This window comes from Leptopilina heterotoma, unplaced genomic scaffold (assembly GCF_015476425.1).
Source record: "Leptopilina heterotoma isolate Lh14 unplaced genomic scaffold, ASM1547642v1 Lhet_177, whole genome shotgun sequence".
Taxonomy (NCBI): Eukaryota; Metazoa; Arthropoda; class Insecta; order Hymenoptera; family Figitidae; genus Leptopilina; species Leptopilina heterotoma.
In genome coordinates, this window is record NW_025110893.1 from 2,213,746 (window position 1) to 2,237,521 (window position 23,776).

At 26.5% G+C, this 23,776-nt stretch overlaps 2 protein-coding genes and 1 long non-coding RNA gene across 3 annotated transcripts in view; 1 reads left to right on the forward strand and 2 right to left on the reverse strand.

Moving 5' to 3' along the window:
* LOC122499817 overlaps positions 1 to 23,776 on the forward strand; it is a 124,779-nt gene that overhangs the window by 88,815 nt on the left and 12,188 nt on the right. The window contains exon 3 of the mRNA XM_043608340.1: positions 22,441 to 23,232. Within this exon, the coding sequence (XP_043464275.1) occupies positions 22,441 to 23,232 (792 nt within the window). The remainder of the gene's footprint in view (positions 1 to 22,440; positions 23,233 to 23,776) is intronic.
* Positions 3,413 to 5,018, reverse strand: LOC122499821. The gene is made up of 2 exons (XM_043608344.1): positions 4,597 to 5,018; positions 3,413 to 3,770 (listed from the first exon to the last, which is right to left on the reverse strand). Exons 1-2 carry the CDS (start codon positions 4,894 to 4,896, stop codon positions 3,465 to 3,467), a joined length of 606 nt encoding a protein of 201 aa, XP_043464279.1. The 5' UTR covers positions 4,897 to 5,018; the 3' UTR covers positions 3,413 to 3,464.
* Positions 14,029 to 14,873, reverse strand: LOC122499822. The gene is made up of 2 exons (XR_006301384.1): positions 14,471 to 14,873; positions 14,029 to 14,182 (listed from the first exon to the last, which is right to left on the reverse strand). It is a non-coding gene; the product is annotated as an uncharacterized LOC122499822 (long non-coding RNA).

Here is a 23,776-nt window from a genome sequence, read left to right on the forward strand (position 1 = left end):
TTAGATAAAGTTTTCTAAAATTTTGTGGCATAGGGTAGATGCACAGGTATTGACCAAGGCACCGGTTTTGGCCAACCACACACTTTTATTAATTTTTCTAGTTTTCGGTTCTATTTACTATTTATTTTTTGATAAAAAGTCATTTTACAATTAATGTTCTTAAAAGATGTATTCAATGTTCATAATAATCATATTTATTATTCATGAAAATGGGGTGGCCAAAACTAACAAAATTGACATTTTTATATATTTATTAATTTATTATATTATTATTTTTTTAACCTTTAAAGACAAGAAATTCTGAAACTAAGAATTATAATTAATCTATTAACAACTGTCAGCCACTCATTTTTTATAATTAACATAATAAAAGGTGTCTTGAAAATGAGGAATTCCTTAAAGTGGCCAAAACTGGTGCATCTACTCTAATCGATTTTGAAAACTTATTTCAAATTTTAATTCAGTAACCTTAAAGACATCCGGGAAACGTAAAATTAGCATACACAATTCGCGACTTTGAATTTTGGAAAATTTTTTTTCGGTTGTTTGAGACAGGCAAGTCATTTTCCTGAATTTTTGCTGCGATAAATCTGAATCTGATAACAAAAATCTCCCATCACGTCAGGATTTTGAGAAATATGTGGATGTAAAACTCCTAAAAAATACGCTTCTGTCAATTGTTGAAATTTTCTACCGGGTAAATCTGACGTGATAATGACAAATAAAACCTTGAACTCTGTACTTTACAAAGATTTGGCGATATCGAAAAAACATACTAAATTAATGCTTGTTTCATTTCCAATATGTCAAACTAAAGTAACTGTTACTTTAGTTTCGGGGTTGCTGAATACGAATATAAAATCAGATTTTAAAAATTAAAAATGACGGATCCAATATGGTGGATTGAAACTTTAAAAATGAATTTTTTATATAAAATAGGAACTGTAAATTTCTTCGTTCTGGTGGTCGTTAATAGATTAAATGCAATTATTCGTTTGAATTTAAAAAAAATGTATTCGACTTGTTTTCTCTGATTACCTTTCGATTCATTTCGTAATATCTTTTATTGGAGGAAAGGAAAGTAAATATGTTTTTGGATGAAATTTTTAGAACTTATATTTTCTTTTTGAAATATTTATTTTACACAATTATTAATATTCGTCGCACATTAGATATAAAAAATATTTTAAGAAGTGCAAACGTATATGCATTGAAAACAAGTATTAAGGAAATAAATTTATAGAGACCTGAACTGTATTATGCTTTTTATCACGATTTATGTTATCGAAGATTTCGCCCGTTTATTATGCAATTATGTTCATAAAAATATTCACTTATGCTTAGTATTAGAGTTTTTACTTACATTAAATATTGTTTAATGTAGTTACCTAATTTAAAATTTTTAATTTATTTTTAGAAAATATTAAAATATTTAAATTTTTTAGATAACACTGAATATATTACAAAATTAAATAAATAACACTTAAAGTATTTAAAATATCACTTCACAATATTCAAATTCAAACATTGTAATTAAGAAAAAATGTTCTCTTTCTTATTACATATATTAAAGCTATTTTAATACTGTAAGAAGTTTTTAATATTTTGTAAATAGCTATGTAGCATTAACTACTTGTCTCTATATATTTATTGTTCAGATGATGCAGATGGCAGTAAATTACATTGTTTTAAAGCATTTGTCAATGTTATTTTCGTTAAAATGCTTTTATCAATTTCTTTTGTTGCCACGTCTCTCAAGACAGCAATTGCAATGAAAGAAAATTGCTGCTTAGCATCTGGTGGAAAATTGATTTGGAAAACCCAATATACAGCGAGCAATAACAGCAAGGCTCTGAGGCCTTTCGCTTCAAAAATTGGCTGTCCGTCACTGTAGCATATTGTATGTAGATCGTCTAATGGCCTATCGGAAACCGCAAGAAGTTTTGGGGCCTCTGTCACACCAGGAACAATCTTTTCCATTGACGTTCCAGTCTAAATAAAAAAATATGTTTTGTTATATTGTATGAATAATTTCTGAAAGAATTATTTTTAAATAAAATCACTTTTCTTAAAAAAAACTGTTAACATTTCCCAAATTATTTAGATTTTTAGGATTATAAAAAATTATTATGCATAATTTGTAATCGTTATTTATCTTTTTGTTTCTTTGAAAAATCAATATTTAGATTTAAAATAACTTTAAACACTGGTCAACTCTCTCGATTTTTATAGTAAAATATTATTCATCTGCTTATTTTCTATCGCGATATGAGGTATGTGTCGCACTTACATTTGTAATGCTAATTTGATCGTAACATTTTTAACAAAGTAGTAACTTCATTTTGCTAAAATTTTGTAAAGAAGTCTAAAATATGATGAAGATTGACATTAAAGTGCAGAAAAGTTGATACATTGTTGAATAATTATTATATACTATTTATAAATTATTAGAAAATAATATGCTTATAACCTCAAATTTTCTAACAATTTTTAAGTGTTTTAACATAATTGTTTAACAATATCTCAACAATTTCTCACTCCACTTCCTTTCTTACAATATTTTAGACATTTCCATAAAATTCAAGCTCAATTCATTTAATATTTTATGAGAAAAGTTATGGACAAAATTAACGTTTTAGTGACAGCATGAATTAGAGGTCACATTATGTTCTTAAAAAGATAACAAGAACTTATTTAGATACTAATTAATGTAATTTATGAGTACTCACAGGAAACAATTGTAGAATTTTGCCTTTCTCTTTTGCCTTTGTAAATAATTTGGGCAAATAATACAAGACATACATTGTTTGCCCGTCCACCGAAAGATTTTTGGCAGGAACTTTCAATATTTTTAACAGATTTGGTAGTAGCTCCACCCAATTGGACTGCATTTTCGGGACATCTAAATTTACTATTTCGCTGAATTCCAAAAGTAGCTGTTATTTTTAAAAATTAAAAATAGAATATTAGTTTGTTATATTTTTATTATTAATTGTATACGACATAAGTCGTCATAATTAAAATTAAATACACAAAGTGATGAAAATTATTTAAGTTTTACATTGTTTTGAAGGAAAAACAAAATAATAAGTAAATGATTTTGCTTTTACCACATTCTTATCCCGCAGTTCAGGGCACTTCAGTAATATTTCCTTCGTATCCACTTTTCTCGCTGCTGACAGCCTTGATCTTCGTGTCGCACGTAATTCGTCTGCTGTCATTCTCGATTTCGGTAATGCATTTGATGCATTTTTTTTTCCTTTTTTCGAGTAGCATTTAGCGTCCTTTTTTCTTGAACGATAGTATTTGCAGCAGAATTTCAAACGGTTGTGCGTCTGACTCTATATAATGCATGTAAATTATTGTTTAGATAAAAAGGTGAAAATATATCAAATTAGTATCTGCCCTGAGAGAAGGCATATCTTAACAATCAAGTATCAGTATTTTAAATAAACTGTGCAGTACTACAGTTTATTTAAAATACTGATACTGATACGCTTACAAATTTCTTTTGAAAATATATTAATCAAATAAAAAATTGGACTTACGTTTTTCTCGCCATACTCGCTCGCAAGTTGCAAGGGATATTTATCAGTCAGCAAAATTGACATTTCTAAAATTATTCCTGGTATATCCAAATTTTTTTCCATCAATTTTTCAGTAACTAATCTAATTATTACTGATATTTGAGAAGCTAACAGTTTCTTGTCTTCATCGATCAGTTCCTGTATTTCTGTGGGAAATTCCGGTATTAACGTGCTTAGATCAGTCTAAAATAATAAAATCAAAATTACCAAATAATTCAATTTAAATAAATATTATTACAATAAACAAAATTGCTTCTATATGAAGGTGCATTTCTATACGTTAACAAGTTTCTATTCTGCTTAGGCCTTAAAAGTGATAAAAAAATAATAAATAATTTCGAATTGACAAATAGTTGAATATGGCAACAAACGTCGAATGGTCAAAAAATTCAAAAAATAAAAAAATTGTATTGTCAAAGGTTAAATTGGAAGAAAAATTGAAAGGCAAAAACGTTGAAAAGTTAAAAAGTAGAATTTATTTTCAATTTATTTTCATTGTCAAATACACACGTTACAATGAAAATATGTGAAGAAACCAAAGAGAGAACATTGTAGAATTTCGATTTTTTTACCATTCGATACATTGTCAATTTGACTTTTTAACAATTCGACATTCTACCTTTCATTTCAACTTTTTTTCAGTTAATGTTATTTTAAATCGATTTTTTAACAATTCAACTTTGTTCAATTCGCCTTCTTGAAGATTTTTATTCATTTTAACCTTTATATAATTTTTATGAAGATTTGTGTCACAAATTCCTCCACATTCAAGTTTGACGTAATATGTAGATGAGCCATAAAAAAATATAGTTAATATTTTTTATTAAAACACGTTTTAAAAATTATAATTTTTATATATTAGTTTTGGAACATGAAATAAAATAAAATAATTTCTGTCAAAGCTAAAATTTTTCCATTTTTAATTTCCTATGTCTACAAAATTTTCAATGAAATACTTGAAAAAATTTCTGTTGATTATTCTTATGAAATTAAATTACTTTGTATTTACCGTTTCGTTTATTTCTATTTCTTCGCTTCCAGATTCTTGCAACACACTTCTATCGACCACATCCGATGAATCCTCGGATAATTGCAATGAATTTTCATTTTCACCAGAAGTATTTTGTGAAACATCTGAATTAGAATCATCATGAATTGAATCTACTGACAATTTTCGGTGTTTTGTAGGATAGCACCCACAATATCCACAAACGTTTTTAGTTGAATCCTGATTCCTCTCGAACTCTGGACACTCATTACACTCCGTACAAAAACCTCTTTTCACATTATATTTATCAATATTGTTCATTTTATTCTCGAAATACTTGCTGAATATGTAAACGCGTGGAAAAATGTCGTACTTTCAACTAGACCATCTGTGTAATTTAACAAAAATTAACAATAATATGCAGGGTTGGGCATGGGCGTTAAATAAAAACACTTTATATTTATTTGAATGGCCATGCCTTGCTGTGTCGTTTACCGACTTTATGCCCCATGTGAGTGCACCCTTAAGGCGCACTCACAACAGCTAGTAGGCAGCATACAAATTTGAATTTACTGTCTCTTTCACTCTAATTGACTTTCTCTCTTACTCCAATTACTGCCTGCGCAGGCAGGCAGAGCTGTGAGTGCTCCATTAAGGCGCCTGGAAAGGTGTAACCGTTTAATTTTTTGAATAACACTAGGTGACTCTGCAAATTACAATAAAATATTTTGGAGTCGGATAGCTAAGTTTGTCACTTTGTTTACATGTCATGTTCGAAATCCTTTTAAAGACTTTCTACTGTTGATATTTAATCATCATCGATTATTTAACGATAATAACGGATAACGGATTACAGGTAAATAAATTTATTTAAACTAATTTAAATACGTTTTTATTTATGTATAAAAATATAAACGTATTTCTAGCATATAAGTAATTGATTTGAAATATTTTTACAAAAAATAATAATTTGAAAAAATTTCGTTTACATTCATCATATTTGTATATATATGCATAGTTAAAAATTTGTATGAGTGATACAAACAAAATTTTTAGTTTAATCAAACATTTTAATGTTTTTTTAAATTTTTAAATGGGCAGTTATTTAAATTCTGGATCTTTTTTATTGCCTAAATTCATTAATTTTTTTTTATAAAAGTATTTATCTAATTTCATAAGTTTTGAACTTTTAAATGAACAAAAATTATATGTTGTGCTATTTCAAGCGAGATTTCAGTTTTTTCGGAGTAAGTAAACCAATTGAAATGAAATTAAGAACTTTTAATCTAAACACAAAAAGAAATATTTTCAACAAATATGACGTCAAAATATTCAGTAGTTTTTTAGATGTCAAAATTTTGGAAAAATTTTGAAATCGTTATATCTCCTTTCCATCTTAAGAGCGTTCGATGTTCTCTAAAATTTGTAGGTTATGTTCGACTTACTGCAGGGTGGCCACATGTCAGTAAAGTCAGGGAAATGTCAGTGAAACAAAATTTTTGTCAGTAAAGTCAGGTAAATGTCAGGGAAAAAATTTTTTGTCAGTAAAGTCAGGGAAATGTCAGGAAAAAAATTTTTGTCAGGGAAATTAAGAAAATTGAGAATTTTTTCGACTTATTTTCAAAAATTGCGACTTTTTCGACTTTTTTTCCAAACATTTCAAGTATTTATTTACAATTTTTAAAAATCAATTTTTGAAGAATTTTAATTGCAAATTTTGAAAATAATTGAAATATTAGCTTCTAATTTGTAAAAATTCAATGTTTTCAGTATTTTTAATTACATATTTCCAAAAATTCAAATACGTATAAAAATAATAACATTTTAGAATTATTTTTAACATTTTGGAGAATACAATCAAGCTCAAAATTTTTAATTAAAATTTAAAGAAAAATTAATTAGTTTTTTAAATTATACAAAATTTTTTTTAAGAAATTCAATTATTTTCGAAAAATTACATTAAAATATTTTTAAGAACTAATTATTAGAATTGTTTTATAATAATTTTTTAAGATTCAACTATCTTCGAACAATGTGAATAAAAATTTATGAAAATTTACTTTTTAGAGTTATTAAAATTTTTGAGAAATCATGGTCTTGTTTAAAATTAAAATTCTTCAAAAATTTGATCATTTTTATTTATATTTTTCAAAAATTCAATTATTTTAAAAAGATTTTACCCAATTTTAATTGTTTGTAAATTATTAAAAATTGGAAAACTATTATATTTATATAATTACAATTATTATAAAAAATTAAATTTTTGTATTTAAATAATTGAATTCTAGAAGAACTTTTGGGAAATTATTTAAATTAATTGATTCAGAGATGAAGTTTAGTTAAAAATTGTAAAAAATAATTGAATTCAGGAAGGGTTATAATTGTAATTTTTAGAAATTATTCAAATTCATAAATTTTACCCATTTTCCGTAAACATTCATATTTTCCTGTAAAAAGAATTTTGTCAGGGAAAGTAATTTTAATGTCAGTAAATTGTCAGGGAAATTGATAAACTGAAACTTGTGGCCACCCTGTACTGTTATCGCCCAAGAAAAACGGTACTGTCTGTTTGAAATGACGTGGGATTAGTAAACAACCGTTTTCGAACGAGTTTTTCTCTGCACACGTGCACTTTTTACAAAATATGACAACGTACATTTGTCACAAATGTTTTTAATTGTCTGAATTCAAAAGATTTTGTTAATCCATGCAGAAACGCGGTTGCAGGATTGGAAATACAAAAGTAATGTAATGGCAGGCCACAAGACGTATGTTACAGCCATTTTGTCAGTAGAGGGCAGAAGCATGCAGGGAGCGTAAAGGCTCAGCTGTCAAAATGATTCGCATTACATTGCCATGGTAATTCCAATGCTGCAACCGCGTTTCTGCATGGATTAACAAAATCTTTTGAATTCAGACAATTAAAAACATTTTTGACAAATGTACGTTGTCATATTTTGTAAAAAGTGCCGGTGAACAGAAAAAAATTTGTTACAAAATCAATGTTTACCAATTTCACGTCATTTAAATCGTTCAGTGCCGTATTTGTTGGGTGATAACTGTTTGTCGCACATTATCGAGAAATTTAATAGACCATCGAACACCGTTAACCAAAACACTTTACTCTTTTTTCTAAAAATTTAGCATAAAAAACGAAAATTTTTTTTTATATTATGTTTATAAAAAATTTTTATAAACAAAAAAGTTATAAAATAATAATTGAATAACTTTTGAGAACAAGCACGAATTACAAAAATATAAAAAATAAAATATAAAGATATTCTCATTACAAGAGGTTTCTTTTCGAAATATTATAGAATTTGTAGCGAAGATTTTTTTAGTGTTTGCCTCATTCAATTTCGTGTTTGTGCTCAAAAGTTATTCAATTATTATTTAATAAAATTTTTCTTCATGAAATTTTTTTTCGTTTTTATATGCCGAATTTTTTGGAAAAAAGTGAAGTTTTTATATTAAAGCAAAATTATTTGAATAAAAATGTAATAAGAAATAAATCAATTTCATTTATTTGAACGTTCGAAACTTAGGGTCGTAATTCCACATTCCATACAATGTTTTTTTCTGTAAAGAAATTCATTCTGAATGTATTGCAAAGTACATTTATTCACTTTACCTAAAATTAAACAATGAATAAATTAATATAAATGTCATTTTAAGAATTTCAAATTGAATAGCCTTTCTACTTAATTATTTTTGTTGACTATTATTAGCTTGTATTCTAATTATTTACATTATCATTTCCAGCTATGGACGAGGACTTTATTATTGAAGATCCTATTGATGATACTTCGGACGATGATGTGGAAGAAGATTCTGATTTTGAGGATGATTATGATGAAGATGATAATGTTCCTGATAACCCCGAGAAAGAAATTATAGGCGAATATCTTCTGTATTTGAGAAGTAGTACAAGAGCAACTAATGAAGACGTGACTAATATATTAAGGAAAATGGAAGTAGTTGTAAAGTGGTATCTTTCTCGTCATCTAAATAATATTAGAAATATTCTAGGAGAGACACACAATATAAATTTGAACGAGTACATAGACATAGACGAAATTATTAATAACATTGACTGCAGTCAAGGACTGAATAGCATTCATAACCAAAATAAATATTTTGAGGAAAAATTTAAAGTTGTATTGCCTGATAGAATTAGGCTGGGTGAGAAATTTGTCCCGTATGGTTCATCTTCAATATATGGGAATCAGCCATTAAAAATAAAGAAAGACGAATTTATTCACGTCCCTATTTCGAAGGTGCTGACTGCGTGGTTAGGAAACGGCTCATTTGGGAATATTTTATTTAATCCAAGAAGGAATGAGAATCAAGCCATTGAAACTTATATGGATGGAAGCTATTTCCAAAATCATTCCTATAAATTGCAAAAACCAAACTGTAAGTTTATAAAACTTTATTTTGACGAAGTAGATATGTGCGATGCCGTGGGGTCTAAATCATCTTCTACTAACAAATTAGGCATGTTCTATTGGATGGACGATGATATATCTTCTGAAAATAAGTCACAGTTAAAATTTATTAATTTAGCTGGAGTTGTATCCAACCCTCATATAAATGTGTATGGAATGAACGCCATTCTTCAGCATATTATCAATGACCTAAAGCAAATTCAAAATGGTATTCGATTGTCAAACGGTGACGTCATTTACGGAACATTATCAGTCTTAATTGGAGATAATCTTGGTGTTCATCAGTGTTGCGGTTTTCGAGAATCGTTCAGTGCACTTCATCCTTGTAGAATATGCAAGGCAAATATGACTCAAATAAAAACTATGTGCAGTGAAGATGCTACGATTCTACGAACAGCAGAAGAGCATGAACGTCGAGTTCAGGAAATTGAAGCTGCCGTTGGAGAGCAACAAAAAGCTGCTCTTCGAACACTATATGGCATTAACAGAAGAAGCGTGCTTAATGAAATTGAAAATTTTGATGTTACGCAATCCACCCCACCGGATTTAACTCACGACGATTTATTAGGAATTTGCATCATTACAACAAGATTGTTTCTGAAGGAAGTTTGCTGTACGTTAGAATTGATCACGCTTCATGACTTGAACCAAAGAATAGCAAATTATGACTATGGATATACCGAGAAATCTGCTAAACCTTCACCAATTACTGAGACACAATTGTTAGATGCTTCTAAAGGATTTAAGCAGACGGCTTCACAAATGTTACAGTTGGTGACAATGCTACCGTTAATTGTTTCTGATAGAGTTGTTCAAGGGTGGTCACCGTTGGAAAATTATTTAAAAATGTTGGAAATTATATTAATATCGCATGCTGACAAAATACCAATCTCTATTTTAGGTTACTTGGAATCTTGTATATCTGAATATCTTGAAACTTTTCAAACATGTTACAACAGAGATTTAATTCCAAAACAGCATTTCTTGGTTCATAGAATAAGAGCAATTCTTAAATTTGGACCTCTACAAAACTACTCAACAATGAGAGCTGAAGCTAAACATCAATACTTTAAGAGAATCGCACAATGTATGAGGACTTATAAAAATCTACCTTTAACTCTTGCTAATAAACACCAATTGAATCAAGCATACGTAATGAATGGAATATTGGATCGAGATCTCAGTGTAGGTCCAACAAAATGGGTCTCTATACTTGCACTTCCCTTTAGTGCAATGTTTCCAGATGTGAGACGCCTGCAGATAGCTAATTGGGTCAAAATAAACGGTATTAAATATGTTTCGACCAAGTGCTTCTTAGCTGTACGTTATAGTGACCAAAATATACCTGAATTTGCAGCATTACATGCTATTATCTGGAGAAATAATAGTGCACTTTTCGTTTGCCGTACAGTAACCACTATGGAACACAATGTAAATTTAATGGCGTATGAAATTCGTATTAACGAAGATTATATATGCTTGTCGATTAACGATTTATTGACAGTTGATGTATTCCATGCACATCGGTGGAATAATTCTCAATATATAATACTGAAAAAAGCCCTAGGAAATTTACACTGATACGTAAGTAATAAAAAATTTAATATTTCTAATTTCTTCTTAACCCTCCGTCACACACCTAGGAAGGGATTCCCGCTCTATGGTTTCAGTATTTTTTTAAATAACTTTTGTTTTCCTCGTTGCAAAATAAAATCAGTTTCTATACCTTTCGACAATTTACTCCACAACACATTTCTAAAAAAAACATTCACTTTAAACATAATTAATATTTAATTATGAAGTTCCAAAGCCAGAAAAAACTCGAAAAAGTGAGGTTATGTTAAATAAAAAAATCAAGTTTTCATAACATTTTTTGTTCCACTGTTGTTTAATGACAAAAGTATATTATAAATATAATTAAAATGAATTGTTTAATGATTTTCTTGCTTATTTGTTAATGTTACATTATTTTTACATGTCAAGAGGAATTCCTTCGAAGCTGTGCATTCGTGTAATTAATTATTATTTTTGAGACCAAAAATTAATTTTATTAATTTTATAATTTAGAATAATTTACTACATATTTGTAAGTTTGTGTTAAAACTAAATTTTTGTTGATTCCTTTGTTTATGTTGAAATGTCGCTTATTTTACAATGTTGTAAAGTCGTAATTTTTTCTAAGGTGTGTGACGGAGGGATAATAAGTGTCACATGCTCGTTTACGTTTAATTAATTTTTGTTTATTTTAAATTTATAGATTTCGCCATGGAGAAGGAAATCAGTTTGAATTTCAAAGAGGAGGTGTTAGGATTTGGGCAACAAATAAAGCAGTACATATAATGAATCCTTTCTGGTAAAATATTACATAAGTGACTCAACTATAAACCCTTAAAAAAATAATTAAAATATCATTTCGTACAGAAACAGAACAAGTCCATGATAAGTTTTTTATTTACTTGTGATATTCTTGACGTATTTTAATAATTTATATTAAATAGTTTATATTATAAATAAAAAACACTCAAAGGAAGCAAAAAGTGATAGTGGTGACTGAAATTTTTAAAAATTAGAAAATATTGAAAATTGGTTAAATTTATTCTTAAAACCATTTTGTTATTTATAAAATGTTACTAAAAATTATCCAAATTCAATATTTTAAATAAATGTTATTAAATATTTAATAAAACTTTGATATTTTACTCGATTCAATAAATTTCCTGTGTTTTTCATTTCATTTTGTGCAGAAACAGCATGTGTCCAAATGTTAATTTATTTTTTAATTTTTTATATTAAGTAGATAATTAATTAATCACGTTGGAGTTTTTAACTTATAGGTTAGTAGAATGTAATGCAAAAAGCAGAATAAAAAAAAATCTTAACATTTCCAAGAAAAACAGTTTTTATTGATTCATGAACAATTTCGAATTATGGACTTATGCTGTTTCTGCACAAAACGCTTCAATTATAATCCCTCGAAAAATCAAAGTCAGCAGCTATAAAACTAAAGATTTCATATTTTGTAGAAAGAATATGTAATTAATTCTAAGTTATATGACATCTCAATATTCTAATCTTTAAATTAAATTATGCAAAATATTTTAAATATTAAAATAATAATGAAGTTCTAAAATATGAAGCAGACAATAAAATTCATAACAAAAATAAAAAAATTTAATTTGTGTATTTTCCAAAAAATATTCTTAAGGGGAGGGAACACCTATATTTTCAACTATATGAAGAAAATATTTTAAATATTCGATAGAATTATTTTTATAGTAATTTTTTGAGAGGAATTCAATGGTCATAAAAAAAGTAGTCAGAAAATATTTTGACCCCTTTTGAATATTTTTTCTAAAAATTGATAGATTTTGAAATCCATACGCAATTCTGTAGAAAATATGTTTTTGTATTCATAAAAAAATTTCCTAATGAAAAAATTAATATTTACAAAAGTTTTAGCATTAAAAAAAATAGTTTCCAGGTTAAGAATTTAAAAAAATATGATTATTATTAAATTTTATTATACGAAAACTCATTTATTTTTTTTTCTAACTAATTTCAGAACAAACTTTTTCAAACAAATTTTTTATCGAATAAATTTCGTTTTTATCACTAAACTCAAATATTAATTGAAATTGAAACTTTTTTGTAAATTCTTCTAACGTAACATACGTAAATTATTTATAAGTGCTTCCTTATAAAATTGGTTTCTAAATAATTTACATGTGTCACGTCAGAAAAATTTACAAAAAATTTTCAAATTCAGTTACCAATATTCGAGTTTAGTGATAAAAACAAAATTTATTCCATAAAACATTTTTTTTTTAAATATTATGTTCTGAAATTAGTTAGAAAAAAACAAATGAGTTTTCGTATAATATATATTCGGAAATTTTTTTATTGATACAAAAATATATTTTCAAAATCTATCAACTTTTAGGAAAAATAAAAATCCAAATAGGGTCAAAATATTTTCTAACGAATTTTTTTTATGACCATTGAATTCCTCTCAAAAATTACTATAAAAATAATTTTATTGAATATTTAAAATAATCTCTTCATATAGTTGAAAGAATAGATGTACCCTCCCCTTAATTAAGGGAACTTTTTGTTTATAATTATTTATTTATTATTATAATTTATATTATTTAACGTGACTATTTATTATATGTTTAGAAGTTTTTTATCAAATTTCAAAATATTAATTGTATTTTCAATAATACAATGTTTTAAGTCGGTTGCTCAATTATAAAAACATTTATAAATATTGAAGATCTATCTAGAAAAAAATTAAAAATATTTTTTTGTAATTAAATTACTCATAATTTATTATTGTACAAAATTATGGCTATGTGGATTCTAAATTTTAAAAAATTATATGACTAAAAACAATTCATTTTTTACATTTTAGCAGTTGTTATTAGTAAATTACTAAAAAATGTTTTCGTTTCATTTTAAAAAATTAGATGGATGATAAACAGTTATTGATAGTTTTTTCAAAAATAATAAGGAGAAAGAAGGTGTTAATTTTACTTCTCAAAATTCTGAGCCAGTTATTAAAAATCAAATTCTTATAAAAGATCTCCTTTAATTTTGTTAATTCCTATTTCTAGTATCTTTTTTTCAATTTTTTCGACAACAACATATATTCACTTAATTTTCAAATTAGAGGACACTTATCTTCCAAAATTCTACTTTTTCATACTTTTTTGGCCTGCTACTAGACTTCGAAACCTGGAAAGCACACAATATACCGTTTTTAAAACGTTATATTTTTGCCGAAAGTAATTGACATTTACAACTTTTGTCTTTTGCATATAAAAATGTTTTATAAAATATATCCATAAGCATAAGAAACTTGAAATTGATTTTTTACAGTTAAGCCTAGTTTTGTCGTGAATCTACACATATGTATTTTCCAAATATAAATTCCACATTTAAGAGGAGAAAACAATTTTTCAAAAATGGTTAGATTCTCAGGAAGAACAAAGAATACAAATAGAGATAATTGTTTCATTTTTATTTTTTGGTGTGTCCAATTAGTATTTGATTTTTGGTATTCTATATAGTAACTCTTGCAAAAATATTTTAAGTACGTGAAGCAGCTCTATTTTCCAAGTAAGGACGACGCCATCCATGAATGCGGTCGAATAATTTACCTACAACAGTATACAAGAGTATATAAATCCGAATTGTAATAATATATGAAGGTATATTTTACAGTGCAATAAAAATGAATAATGAATAAAAAATATCGGAAATAAAAAATAACATTCTTAATAATTTGTATGAGAAGTAGTTCGTAAATAAATTATCAAACTTTTTAACCTACTGTAACCTATAATCATAAACACACAAAAAATTGGTAATGTTTTTATACATACCTCAAGTGACCTGAACATTTACCTTTTTAAACATGAAAACAGTTCTAATGGTTCTTAAGTTACCTGCAATTATCGATATTAATTCTTAAATAATTTAAACGTCTGCAGTGTCAAACTCAGAAATAAATGTGACATTTTGTTTTTGTAAAAATAAACATTGCAAACATAAGCGTAAAAGTTTTTGTAGACACGTGTCTATCACACTAAAACGCAATTAAAAACGCCGCCATACATCCGTATCAAGAACTAAAATTGACAATCGGTAACTGAAGGTGCTTACACAATATTGTTGTTTACCAAATCTATCTGGGACTGAAAAACTAATATTTTATTGTAAAAATGTTTATAAGTCAATATAAAATGCATTAGCTATAAATATTACTAAAAAAATATATTAATATAATTATTTAATCAGAATACGTAAAAAAAATTCAAGTATTTCACATATGTATAAATTACATTTAAATAAAATAATAACCTACAGATACAATTTAAACGAAACAATGCAAAATACAGCCATAACCTCAAAAATTACAAATTAAAAAATTAATTAATTTTGTAATTTTTATAAAATAAACAAAAAGAAAATGTTAGATAAAAATAGACTCATTATTATTAATCAATTCATTGCTCAATTTTATATTAGCAATTAGTGAAAAAATAACTAATAATGGGTAAAAAAAATAATTATTACTTCAAAAATAAATAAAAAATTAGTATATTTATACTAAAAATTATATAGTTATTCGACATAACCTGAAAATGAAATTTAACTAATGATTAGTTATTTTCCACTAGATTTTTAGTAAAAAAAACATTATTAATTCATCATTAGTAACTAATTTTTTAATACTTAATTTAATTCTTTTTAACTAGTTCAAATTTCCAGAGTGATTATTTTTTTAGTCCAATAGCTATCCTACCCAACTCTGCTGTTTCATTTCGAGAATTAAATCTTGCTTTCCGAAGCCTGTTTCTTTACAAGTGTCATGTGAATTGTTAAAATGATTAAAATTATATAAATTGACAAGATTGTTAATATTTATACCTGTGCAGTAGTGTCTTATTTTTATTGTGCATATTTCAAATTTAAATTTATGCAACCAGTGTTTAATTATCATCATTTTAATCAAATAATATCAACAATCACGGACATTTTTCTAGGGAAATTCTGGTAACAATTTTACCCTCACAATTTTACCCTCTACCCTGTACCCCAACGAGTTTTACCCATTACCATTATAACTTTTTACTCCCTCTTTTTTCTGTGCTAATCGTTATACCCAAGAGTGGCTATTTGTCGATGATTAATTTTTCATCGTTGTCGAGAGACAGAGAGGGATTTCTTTTTTTTACCTTCAATTAAATATACGTTTCAAATGAACTACGCGGCTAGCTCTATTCTCTGTATATAAAAGCAAGGCAAAGCAAGGAGAAGTGAAAGAAAATTACCGAGGAAATGGATAAGAAAAGTATATAAATGTGTAATGGTAATGGTTGGTAAATACATGCATAAAATACAAACTGATCAACATCCGTCAAGTTCAATGGCGCAGAAAGCGAATTACTCCAGGGTGGAAATTAAAAGTGAAACTAAATTGTCCGTGACGATACAAGACTGCTGTGTAATATTATATGCCTCACTGTTGATAATCGACGCATTTCGTCAATTACTGAATCGATATAAGGCGGAATAGGTCTCATAATTATACCGAGGAGTTGCATTTAAGAACCGTGTATTTTTTTTCTTTTTTTTTCTTTTTTTTCCATCAATTTACACTCTATCCATCATTCCCGATACACTTGGGAGTATGAAAAAAAAAAGAATATGTAAATTTATACTTTTGCTTTTTAAAAACGAGCACAAGTTTTGCAAAATATTTATGTAATATAGATATATTTCCTCAATAGACAATTTTGTAGGTAAACAATTTTTTTTTTGCTCTTCAATTTGAGGCGAGTTCCTAACTCTTAATTTTTCGCTATTTACTTAGAAAAATAAGTTACCAAGTCATCAAGAATATTTAAATTTAGTGAAAAAAAGTCACTAGAACAGCATTTAAGTTGCCTCATGCCTGGAAGAATTAGATTTATACTGGCACTTGTAGTTTGGTATAATACGAAATTTTCACTTTTAAAGAATTTTAATTTTTAATTGAAAATTTTGGAAATAATTGAATTCTCAAAAATTTTAATGAATAATCTTGAAGTGTAAATTTAATAAAAATGAAAATTAATAAAAATTAGGATCTAAAAATATAATATTAAAATAGTTGTGAAAAAAGTAATTCTCTGAATTATTTCGTTCTAATTTTTCTAAATTCAATTATTTTCAATATTTTCAATATTTCCGAAAATTCAAATACATACACAAAAAAAACATTAAAATTATTTAGAATTATTTTTAACATTTGTAGGAAAATAATCATATTCAAAAATTGTAATTAAAATTCTGTAAAAAAAATTTTTTTTTAATTATATAGGTACAAAAATTTTTCAATTATTTTCGAAAAATAACATTACAATATTTATAAAAAACTATTTCTTGCAATTGTTTTATCATAATTTTTTAAGATTCAATTACCATCGAACAAAGTAAATTAAAATTTTTCAAAATAATTCATTGAGAATTTTAAAATTTATAGGTATATTTTTATAAATATATAAATTATAATTTATATAATTTAAAGTTTATATAATTTAATTTCACGGAATCTCAATTATTCGGAAAATCTTTAATTATATATATTAGAAAATAAAAACTTCAAATAGTTTTTAAAAAAATTCAATTAAAGTTTTTCAAAAAAATTAATTCTACAGATTTCTTAGTTAAAAGTATTTTATGAAAATATTTAAAAATAATTGAATTCCTGTGGAAAATTTTAATATTTTTGTAAATAATTGAATTCTTCCAAAGAATTTTAAAAAAACATTTTTTTAAAATAATTGATTTTCTCGAGGAATTGAAATTAAATTTTTAAAAGTAATTACATTTTTTGTTCAATTCCTGTAAAATAGTATTAAAAATAATTTAAATTCTGCCATGAATTTTATTATTTATGAAAATAATTGAATAGTTGCAAACAATTTTATTACAATTTTCAAAAATAATTTAATTTCTAAGAAGAATTTTATTGTGTATATGAAAATAATTGAATTGTTGCAAAAAATTTTATTAAAATATTCAAAAAGAATTGAATTTGTGTAAAAAATTTTGTTATTTTTGAAAATAATTAAATTCTTCATAAGAATTTTATAAACATTTAAATAATTAATTTTTTCGAAAAATAATAAATATTATGAAAATTTTCTTTTAAATAATTGAATTCTTGTGGATTCTTGTGAATTTCATATTTATGAAAATAATTGAATTTTTCGATTAATTAATTGAAATTAATATTAAAAATAATTGAAATTCTTCTGAGTTTTATTATTTATGGAAATAATTGAATTTTAGCAAAAATTTTTTTAAAAAATTGAATTTCCCTGAAAAATATTATTAGTGAAAGCAATTGAATTATTGTGAAGAATTGTATAAAAATTTTGTTAAATAATTGATTTTTTCGAAATTTTCTTCGAAATAGAAAATTCAGATTTTCAAAGATTTTAATTTGAAACCTTTACAAAATTCAAATTATTTCTAAAAGTTTATGCCAAAATGCTTTAAATATTCAATTATTATCTAAAATTTTAATTAAAATGCATTTTTAAATCAAATTTTTATTAAAAAATTCTACGAGAATTCAATTATTTAAATACGAAAATAAATAATTTATGAATAATTGAATGTTTCATAGAATTGAATTTCCATACAGAAATTTTATCAACAAATTTTTAAATTATAGAATTCTTTGACGAATTTTATTCCAATTTTTAAGAATAAAAAAAATTTTTTTTTCTCATTTTATAAGGAATTCGATTAAAATTGTAATAAAAATAATTGAAATTCTGGGATGAGTTAAAAATAATTGAATTAGTACGAAGAAATTTATAGAAAATTTCTAAATAATTGCACTCTTTTGGAAAATTTTTAAAAATAATTTAAATTTTGCAAAGAATATATCATTAAAATTCTTGAAAATTAAGAACTTTGTAAAAGTTTTAAAAATAATTGAATTTCTTCGAAGAATTTTATTCCTATTTATGAAAATTATTGGATTTCTGCAATCATTTGTAATTTCTCAGAAATTCAATTATTATCTATAACTTTAACTGCAATTAATTTTTAAATCAATTTTAATTAGAAAATTCTGCGAGAAATTATTTAAATACAAAAATAATAATTTATTAAATAATTGAATTCTTCGGACGAATTTTAATAGAATTTTTACGAATAATTGAACCCTCTTAAGGAATTCAGTTAAAATTGTATTAAAAATATATGAAATTCTGCCATGAGTTTTATTATTTGTGAAAATAATTGAAATTTTTACGCGAATTTTTTCAAATTGATGACAATAATTGAATTCCTAAAACAAATTTTATTATTTATAAAGATAATTTAAATAGATTGAAATAATTTTAAAAAATTTTTGAAAATAATTGAAATTCCTAGAAGAATAAAATATTAAAATTTCCTAAATTTTTATTAAAAATAATTAAACTGTGTAACAATTTTATTGAAAATTTGTGAAAACAATTTAATTTTTTTAAAGATAATTGAATTGAATTGAACAAACTAGTAATTGAAAGCTTTTGAAATAATTGAATTTTTAAAAAATTTTAATGGAAATTTTTGAAATAATTTAAATTTCTTAAAGTATTTAAAATAATTGAATTTTTAAAGTACCTACTTTATCGAAAATTTGTGAAAATAATAGAGGAAACTTTACCACAGTAACTATTTTTTAAAAAACAGGTAAAATACTTTTAAAGTTTTAAATCAATTTTTTTGCTTCTAAAAATTCTTTCCTTGTAATAAATCGAATTTAGGGATGAGAGAAAAAGTCAAAATTCTGCCTGGAAAGCAGAGAGAAGCAAAATTCAATTTTTGTACCAACTTTATTTATTCTTTATAATTTGTTTTATTATTATTTCTGATCTGTTAAAATCTGTTTGCTTTTAAAAGAAAAAAAAAATATATTATAAATTTTTACTTTAATAAAAAAAAATTTAAATGAATGTTATAAAAGCTATGGTTATAGAAAATATGTTAATAGCACTTCCATTTTCTACTATTACTAATAATGTTTTTGAATCATATTTACGTACATGTATAATAGAGAAAATCAGAAACTCTCGATTTGTGTTCTTTGACATTTTGTACAATCGTAAAAGGTGGCTCGTTAAGAAGAAATGAAATGGAAACATTTTTGTCACATTCATAAAATTTATCTTTCTCTGTAATGCAAATAAGTAAATGTATATAATTGTGAGATCTGGAATCGTTAATTGGAGAAATTTTACATTATTTCGCGTTTCTTTTTAAATTAATTAGCTTTTATGATTTTATGTAATTTTAGGTTCTTTCCTTCTTTTCTACATTTGATCTTTCTTTTTCTTTCTTTAATTTTTTCCTTTTCTTCTTTTTTCTTTTCTCTTTTTTTCTTTATTCCCTTTTTTCTCTTTTCTCTTATCGTAAAAAAAGGGTTCTAAATTAGAGCTGATTTCGGTATTAAAATTAAAAAAAATTACGATTTAGTACCAAAATTGATACTAAATTCGTACCTTTCTTTCTTTTTACAGTGTTGTCTCTCTTTTTGTTCCTTTCCTTTTTCTTCTTTGGTTTTTTTCGTCTCTTTCTTTCGTTGAGAAATTTTTTAATTACACCTGCACTAGAAGTGAATTTTTTTTTTTTTTTTTTTTGCTTTAAAGCAGCGAAAGTTGTATATTATAGAGAATCTAAAACACCTTTAAAAATGGTAACGTAGGTAAATCTTCTTTTTTTGTTGCTTTAATATTATATAAGGGTGGAAAGCTATATTTTTCTTTGAATGTGCGGCTCTCGATGTACATATACGCATCTGTAATTGACTCGAAAGTGGTCATCTTAAAGCTTAGTTGTTTTACCATAGAGGAACGGAATACTAGTCAGATTGCTCCGTATATTTCTCCTGAGAAATGGTAATAGTCGTCGTAAACATTTGCAAAAGTTCCTGTTGTCGGTGACCTATTAGGCAATCTACCAACTCCCATCAAAGCATCTTTTATGACGGAAAACTTTCCTTTAAAATACACAGGTCCAATAAATATGTAAATTTACATTTGAAAATTGAAAGTATTCCACAAAGTTTCCTCTTCTTTCTAATTATAGTTCTTTTGACAAATTAATATTAGTTTCATAATTTCTTTACCTCATCAGAATCACAGTAAATTGTGAGGTATTAAAAAGCAACAGAATTAACATAATTTTCAATTTTTGTGTTATTTTTCACTATGACTGAAATTTTACTTCAAATTTTTGGCAAATTGTCGACTTGGTGTTTGATTTAAAATTCAATTTCATAGTAAAAAATAACACCAAAACGGATTATTTTAATCCTTTCTTTTCTTAATTTAATCCTAGAGTGATTAAACTGTTGCAGATTATTTTAATCCATTCTGGTGTTATTTTAACACTTCACGTGATTCATCGTGAAGGTATAAATGAATAAATCCGAATAAAAAAATGCTCTCTATTAGAGAGTTCATTATTTGTCTAATATCGCTAATGATTCTAATATCTCTCTAATGAATTGAAAAGAGAGAAAAAAAAATTGAAAAAGGAGGGAAAATGAAGAAATCTCCAGCAGAGTAGAAATTGCGAGTATATTCTCTCTTGAAAGGGTAGACCAATCCTTTTGAAGTAAAAGTGCTAATATCATTAATTTAACCTTTCTCGACTGTCAAATCCATCAGTTGAATATGAGAGCTTTTGCATTCGTTGAATTTATTACACAATTGCCCTCTGCTGGATAGTATCAAATGATTGAGCGCACGAAACAACGGCTATCTTTTTTTTCACTTTCTAATGAAAAGATATCTTGACGTCTTTGTGTCTGGATGAAGTAGATTCTAGAGATCGTTTATTCGCCTGTCATATTGGGCCGCGGAGAATGCAAAGAGACGGAATCACCCGGAGACTGCGGGCAAAATATGTTCAAGTTCATAATTTCTTGTGTGTAGGTTTTAAATGGTTGGGTATTGAGGAACAAGCATAATGTGGTACAAAGTGAGGTATACTCGTTTTGCGGTATAAAAAGAGCGAGCACGGCGACCTTGGTTTTATCGCGAATCATCCGAACCTGATCTGCTCCTCAGGGTCACGCTAACAGTTAAGTCACCACCCTCGACATGCTTCCTCTCTTCAACATCCGTATTATTCGGTTTCTGCTCTTTAATATACTCTTTAAGTTGTTGCACCTGTTTTGTGCTGTAATTTGCGTAAATGGGATTATTTTCTTGTGCATTGTATTGATTGATTGATCATTGTATTGATTTATCACTGTACTGATTGATCATTGTATTAATCATTGTATTGATTCATCACTGTACCGATTGATCATTGTATTGATTTATCACTGTACCGATTGGTCATTGTAATGATTGATTGCTCTATTAATTGGTCATTGTAATGATTGATTGCTCTATTAATTGGTCATTGTAATGTTTGACCATTTTATAGACTGACCATTGTATTAATGACAACATTGTTCTATTTCATCTAATATTGAAATAATAGTGCTAAAACTGACCATTGTATTGATAACAATACTTTTACTACTTTACTACTTTATGTCATGCTGAAGTAATAGTGCAGACACTGATTTAATACTGTTGCTTCAGAACAATAATTTCCGAAACTGAACTATAGTACAGAATTTAATACTGTTGCTTCAGAACAATAATTTTAGAAACTGAACCATAGTTCAGAATTTAATATTGTTCTGAAGCAACAGTATTAAATCAGTATCTGCACTACTATAATAAGTATTATAATACTGCCGTTACAAATTTTAATATACAGAAAAAGAACGAAAACAAAAAAGCCAAAACGAAAACGAAACAGAAAAGAAGCAATAAAATAATTAATAAGAAATAATTTTTTGTTACAGGAACCAAGTGGAAAATTGCAGCATCATCTACCGGAAGTACAATCAACCGAGTCGCGTTCCTGCAGTCCAACAAACTCCCCAAAACCATTTGTCCCAGTCAACAATCATTATTCCGAACAAGTGTCAACATCGCCTGAAAAAAAATGCCCAAGTGAAGAAGAATCACACTTGCCATGTCAGGATAGAAGACAGGAATTTTATTTAACTCCCATTTCAGGACCAGTTGCTCAACCTGTCGTACTCCCTACAGTTATTTCAAGAACATCACAAGCTTTTTATCCAAATACAAATCAATTGCCATCAACTAGACAATTTTTAAACAATGACTCTAATACCACTGTTATCCTCACTACAACAACAACCACCACCAATGCAACAAATACAACAAATACAACAACTACAAGTGCAACGACAAAAACAATGCAAAATTCATCGCCAAATCAAGTGATTCGTCCAAATCCAAAGAAAGCCTACTTTGCCCAACAGAAAATTTGCTCAAAAACAAATTCTCCAAAACCAGAAATATCTCATCCAATTAGCAGACTCTGTGATTCAATAATAGAAGCAGCGAATGATTCAATAGAAACAAATAAATCTCATCACGATGTGAACATTGATGCCGAGGGTCAGTGCAGTGAGAAAATGACAATTGCAACTGAATCCGTTCGCAGTGACAGTAATAATAACAATGAGGCATCGAGCGATCAATTTAATCGTGGAAGAAACAATAATACCGATGATCATCGATGCGATCAATGTGGCAAAACTTTCGTGACGAGGGCATCATTAAAGGTGATTATTCTCATGATGTAACATTTAAATCTCTTTCTCTCTTCTATTTTCGCTAAAATATTCCATTGAGCGAATAAATTTAGTGAAAATAGAATTTATATTCCTGGAAATAAAGTGCTATAGTTCTTTAAAAAGAATTTCACACCGCAATCATAAAATTGTGGCGGTGAGTTTTTCTAAATAATTATTTTTCTATTCCTACGGGTTTTGAGAAATGATGTGAGTTATAAACGCGTTTGACCACGAGATAAACGTAGTCTGACGGATTTCAGCTATGAAAAGAAAAAGAAAAAAGACAAGTAAGTCTCCTGTGGGTTCTAAACGTTTCACCGTCACCACAATCGGAAACAATGTGACAGTAAAGTAGCGTTTCGCGGAGTTTAGAGAAAGGTGACTTTCCGAGTATTCAAGGAGCTTGTTTATTACCAATGTGGCTATGGTTCCGTTCATTTCTATTCTTTTTTTTTCAAAATTTATACTATTTATTTATTTGCCAGCAACTGATCACATAGATCCTGTCACGAAATCGTCGTTAGAAAATTTT

What these genes read in the sequence shown, in the direction of transcription:
- LOC122499821 (XM_043608344.1), bottom strand. Translation starts at nt 4,896, where the DNA reads ATGAACAATATTGATAAATATAATGTGAAAAGAGGTTTTTGTACGGAG. An exon ending in AAATAGAAATAAACGAAACG is followed by an intron (nt 3,771 to 4,596) that starts GTAAATACAAAG and finishes TTATTATTTTAG; the next exon opens with ACTGATCTAAGCACGTTAAT.